Here is a 6,000-nt window from a genome sequence, read left to right on the forward strand (position 1 = left end):
TTTTTCATATCTGTAGCTGTGGGCCATGATCTTCATTTTCAATGCAGACACTTGCATCGTTCTATTTTAATTCTTTCCACAGGATAGAATCACTTGAATTCCTGGATGAAATGGAGCTGCTGGAGCAGCTCATGCGGCATTACTGCCTTTGCTGGGCAACCAAAGGAGGAAATGAGCTTGGTGCGTGATTGTACTTTTCTTGCCTTGACCTGGAAATAGTGAACTTTTCTTTTTCCTATTCTTTCCCTTTCTCTTTCCTTTTTTTGTCTTCCCTCTTTCCCTCTTTCTCTCTCTGTCCCTTCTTTCTTGTTTTGAGACAGGGTCTCGCTCTGTCACCCAGGCTAGAGTGCAGTGGCGTGGTCATAGCTCATTGCAGCCTTCAATTCCCGGGCTCAAGCGATCGTCCTGCCTCCTGAGTAGCTGGGACTACAGGAGCCTGGCTAATTTTCTGTAGAGGTCTCTCTAAGGCTGGTCTTGAATTCCTAGCCTCAAGTAGGCTGGGCGCGGGGTCTCACGCCTGTAATCCCAGCACTTTGGGAGGCTGAGGTGGACAGATCACTTGAGGTCAGGAGTTTGAGACCAGCCTGGCCAACATGATGAAACCCCGTCTCTACTAAAAATACAAAAAAATATTAAAATAGCCAGGCGTGGTGGCAGGCGCCTGTAATCCCAGCTACTTGGGAGGCTGAGGCAGGAGAATCACTTGTACCTGGGAGGTGGAGGTTGCAGTGAGCCGAGACTGCGCCATTGCACTCCAGCGCGGGCAAGAAGAGTGAAACCCTGTCTCAAAAAATAAATAAAGAATTCCTGGCCTCAAGCAATCCTCTTGCCTCAGCTTCCCAAAGTGCTGGGATTACAGGCATGAGCCACTGTGCCTGGCCGGAACTTTTCTTCTTCCCAAAATGAAAGATATATTTGGAACTTTGGGCCCAGAAAGAACTAGAGGATCATGTACATGTATCCGTGAGCATATCCAGAGAACTTGCTGTTATATCTTTTGTGCTTTTATAGCACAAAAACCAAGAGAACTGTTTAAGCCTCGTAGCCCAAAACAACCCTTGAGAGATGTACTATGGAGTTCCCACAGCTGGAAGGTAAAAGAGCTTGAGAGTTTAAAAATCTCCAGAAAAGTAACCGGCGTTTGTCTTTTCCATCCACTTACAACCAGGTTCACTGGATGTTAAACGCACAGATCATTACATCTCGCTTACAAACCCATGCAGCTAGGGGCTGAATTTTCCCTCTTCTCATTAAGGTGCACATGCCTGTCTGTGGCCGAGTAGGGCCACGGAGAACAGGCGTGGATCTATCTGTGTTTCTTGTTACCTTCGTCCTGGTCCAGCTCCTTTTCAGCTGCGCCCTGCTGGGCTTGCTTCCCCCAGTGGTTAGGCTTTGAGTGTCTCTCCAGCCCGATGGAGGCCACTTTCGATCCCAGTTCTAGCCTTCAATGGAATAGCTGCCCTTCAAGCTTCCCGCAGATGTAATCCACATGACATGCGATCACAAGCGGGCAGCTGATCCGAAACAGAACTTGACAGAGGCAAGGACCATTCCCTATGCAAAAATTCCAGGTTCACATGAGACTGATAATCAGCCCCTTTGGACTTGTCATTCCACACAGATTTGCCTAGCTATGCAGCTCAGCCCACACAATCCTTTCACATTTGTTTTGTTTGGTTTTGGTTTTGGGTTTTTTTTGGCTTTTTTTTTTTTTTTTGAGATGGAGTCTTGCTCGTTGTCCAGGCTGGAGTGCAGTAGCATGATCTCGTCTCACTGCAACCTCCGCCTCCTGGGTTCAAGTGATTCTCCTGCCTCAGCCTCCTGAGTAGCTGGGATTACAGGCGTCCACCACCATGTCCAGCTAATTTCTGTATTTTTGGTAGAGATGGGGTTTCAGCATGTTGGCCAGGCTGGTCTCGAACTCCTGACCTTAAGTGATCTGCCTGGCTCGGCCTCCCAAAGTGCTGGGATTATAGGCATGAGCCATTGTGCCTGGCCTTCACATTCGTTTTGGATTTAAAGTCATTTATTGTGAACTGAGCGCAGTGGCTCATGCCTGTAATCCCAGCACTTTGGGAAGCTAAGGCAGGCGGATCACCTGAGGTCAGGAGTTCGAGACCAGCCTGGCCAACATGGTGAAATCCCGTCTCTACTAAAAATACAAAATTTAGCTGGGTGTGGTGGCGCATGCCTGTAGTCCCAGCTACTTGGGAGGAGAATCTCTTGAACCCGGGAGGCAGAAGTTGCAGTGAGCTGAGATGGCACCACTGCACTCTAGCCTGGGCAACAGAGCGAGACTCTGTCTCCAGAAAAAAAAAAAAGTCACTTATTGGGGTATTTGTGTGTTATCCTCCTCTTAATTATATTAAAAAATACTTCTTAGTAGGAAACTTAAAAGCTTCTAAAAAGTATGACTAAGAAAATCCACCTGTATGCCTGTCAGTCAGAGATGACCTCTTGTGACTTTTCCCTTCCCGTCTATTTCTAAATAGTGTTTTGTTTGTTTTTATAATAAGAGTTGAATTTTTATATTTATGCAACTTTGATTTCAGGTGTTTTCAATTTAATGTTATAACATTAGCATTTCCCGCTGGCAATTAAAAATGCTCAATGAGCATAATTGTAATGGCTTTATAATATTGTATTATGTCACTATGGCTGAATTAATTTTTCCATATTTTTGGAAATGTAGGTTATTTGTAATACTTTTAAGTGAAGTCTAGTTCTCACAAAGGAACAATATATTGAGCATTTTAATGTCAGGAATTTACTTTGTCCCCACTGACCCGTGGCTGCTTTGGGACATCAGTGCTTGTCTGTGTGTGTGGAAGATCCGTATCTGCCTTTGCTCAAAGTTCAGCACATAAAGGGTAGATTTTTGGCGTTAACTGCAGACAGTCCATAAACTGTTATAATGCTTTCTTAATCCTTTTAAAACCACCCATAAACACAGTCTTGCCCAACCTTTTGTTTCCTTGCGAAACCTCATTTGATGTAGCAGGAGGGCGGTGCTACAGTGGCCAGCAGTGTGGCTGGTGCCCCTGAGCCGGTCACTGGGGGTCCTCTAGCGGCCTCTGCTCCTGGCCACCAGAGTCTCCTAATGGTGTCTGTGTGTCTCTCCCCTCAGGGCTGAAGGAGATAACTTATTAATCTGTCGAAGGCTTATGCCGAGCCAGAAGCCGAAGCCACTTGCCCTCCTGGAGGAGACCTGCAAGCTCCCTGAGCAGTGGGCGGGCCTCGTCCGCAGGTCTCATCCCACACTCTTGAGAAGCCTCGGTCACTACAGTGGTCGCACATGTTCCTCTTCCTGTTCCTGTTGACATGTCGTTGTTTAAATAAATCTCACTTGCCACCAGTCGCCTGTGGTTGGACCTCTGCTGGCTGCCGCTGCTCGTTCCGTGCCCCATGGGTTGGGCGGGCCAGGGTTCACCTCTGTGTTAGCTAAAGCCAAGGACCCCAAGTCTGCTTTGACCTTGGCTTACTCCCTGTGAGTCACACCCGGCCCATGACCTTGAGTCCATTTTAGGATCTACTCCCTCACATGCTGTTTGTTGCAGCACATGACATTGTGCCTCACTGCCTGACCCCTGGCCTCCACCAGATGTGAGGCTAGTGCTCTTCTCGGGCTCCTGTCTCCGCCCTGGCCACACTGGCCTGCTCAGTTGCCTCCTTCATCTTGGTCATGGTGGCAGGCTGAAGAATGGCCCCTAAAGTGTCCATGTCCTGATCCCCAGAACCTGTGAGTGTGTGTTACCTTCTGTGGCAAAGGGGCTTTGCAAATGGGATTAGGGGTTTGAGATGAAGAGGTGGTCCTGGGTTATCCAGGTGGGCCTGATAGGATCACGGGGTCCTCATTAGAGGGACAGATGAGGCGTCAGAGTCAGAGGAAGAGGGGCCCAGACAAGAAGCAGGGGCAACCAGGGGATGCTACCTAGGGCAATAGCAGCAGACCCTCCCTCAGCCTCCAGCTGGAACTGCCCGCCAACACCTTGATGTTAGCCCAGAGAAATTGATTTCAGATTTCTCACCTCCAGAGCCGTAAGAGAATACATCTGTGGTGGTGGTTTTTTTCTTTTTTTTCTTTTTTTGAGATGGAGTCTTGCTCTGTTGCCCAGGCTTGGAGTGCAGTGGCGCGATCTCGGCTCACTGCACCCTCTGCCTCCCGGGTTCAAGTGATTCTTCTGCCTCAGCCTCCCAAGTAGCTGGGATTACAGGTGCATACCATCATGCCTGTCTAATTTTTGTATTTTTAGTAGAGATAGAGTTTCACCATGTTGGCCAGGCTGGTCACGAACTCCTGACCTCAAGTGATCAGCCCGTCTTGGTCTCCCAAAGTGCTGGGATTACAGGCATGAGCCACTGTGCCCAGACTGATCTGTGGTGTTTTGAGCCACCAAGTTGGGGGCTTAAACTTACAGCCACAACTGGAAGTCAATGCAGTTATGAGACAGGTTCATAGGGCCCCTGAGTGATGACCTCATATTTCAGAAACATAAGGCTTGTCCCATACCTGTCTGCTGAACTCCCTGAGTGATGGGTAGACCTTGTCTACAGGGACTTCTTAAGTTATGTGACTGGTGCTGCGAGCCTGAACCTGCATGTGCAGGGTGGCACTGCAGAAGTCCCCAGCGCTCTCCTCTGCTGGAGAGGTAACAGCCCCTCTTCTACCATTCAGAATCCTTAAATCAGTGTCCCCTAGAGTGTGGGCCCTGCACCTCTAGTGGCATGCCAGTTGATGGGATGTGTTCCTATCAATAAATACCTGTGATAAAATGTATAAATTAGGTGCAGTAAGACTAGCAACAATTTAAAAAAGAACAACTATAGCAATATGTTAAGGTTATGTGAATGTGGTCTTTGAAGATATCTTAACTGGCCGGGTGCAGTGGTGCACGCCTGTAATCCCAGCACTTGGGGAGGCCAAGACAGGTGGATCCTGAAGTCAGGAGTTCGAGACCAGCCTGGCCAACATGGTGAAACCCACCCCCCCCCCCCGCCCCGCCTGTAATTCCAGCTCTTTGGGAGGCTGAGATGGGCAGATCACAAGGTCAGGAGTTCAAGACCAGCCTGGCCAACATGGTGAAACCCTGTCTCTACTAAAAATACAAAAAAAAAAAAAAAAATCCGGGCTTGGTGGCAGGCATCTGTAAGGCAGGAGAATTGCTTGAACCCAAGAGGCAGAGGTTGCAGTGAACCGAGATTGCACCACTGCACTCCAGCCTGGATGACAGAGCAAGACTCCATCTTGGAAAAAAAGAAAATATCTTAGCTATACTCACTTATTTTTGAACCTCAACTGACCTCAGGTAACTGAAACCTTGGAAAACAAAACCACAGGAAAGGGGGAACTCTGGTATATGTACAGCATTAGCAGAAACAATGTTTACTTTTTTTATTGAGACGGAGTCTTGCTCTGTCACCTAGCCTGGAGTGCAGTGGTGCGATCTCAGCTCACTGCAAGCTCCGCCTCCCGGGTTCACGCCATTCTCCTGCCCCAGCTTCCCAAGTAGCTGGGACTACAGGAGCCCGCCACCATGCCCAGCTAATTTTTTTTTTGTATTTTTAGTAGAGATGGGGTTTCACCACGTTAGCCAGGATGGTCTCTATCTCCTGACCTCGTGATCCACCCGCCTCGGCCTCCCAAAGTGCTGGGATTACAGGCATGAGCCACCGCGCCTGGCCCCACAATGTTTACTTTTTGTTGTTGTTTTCAGAAAGGGTCTTGCCCCGTCTGCCAGGCTGGAGTGCAGTAGTGCAGTCATAGCTCTCTGCAGCCTCAACCTCCTTGGGCTCAAGCGATCCTCCTTCCTCAGCCTCCTGAGTAACTGAACCACAGGCACACACCAGCAAGCCTGGCTATTTTTTAATTTTTTTGTAGAGACAGGGTCTCCCTATGTTGCCAGGGGTGGTCTTGAACTCGGGTTCAAGTGATCCTCCCATCCGTCCTATTCCAAATTTGATATTGAAATTAGGCCAGTTAATAACCCTACAATGGCCTCT

At 48.6% G+C, this 6,000-nt stretch overlaps 1 protein-coding gene across 1 annotated transcript in view; it reads left to right on the forward strand.

Moving 5' to 3' along the window:
* LCMT1 (leucine carboxyl methyltransferase 1) overlaps nucleotides 1–3,355 on the forward strand; it is a 66,294-nt gene extending 62,939 nt beyond the window's left edge. The window contains exons 10-11 of the mRNA XM_004057373.4: nucleotides 83–180; nucleotides 3,128–3,355. Coding sequence (XP_004057421.1) covers nucleotides 83–180; nucleotides 3,128–3,150 — 121 coding nt within the window. The 3' untranslated portion in view covers nucleotides 3,151–3,355. The remainder of the gene's footprint in view (nucleotides 1–82; nucleotides 181–3,127) is intronic.
* Nucleotides 3,356–6,000: the final 2,645 nt, after the last annotated feature.

The sequence above is a fragment of the Gorilla gorilla genome, chromosome 18 (assembly GCF_029281585.2).
Source record: "Gorilla gorilla gorilla isolate KB3781 chromosome 18, NHGRI_mGorGor1-v2.1_pri, whole genome shotgun sequence".
NCBI classification, from domain to species: Eukaryota; Metazoa; Chordata; class Mammalia; order Primates; family Hominidae; genus Gorilla; species Gorilla gorilla.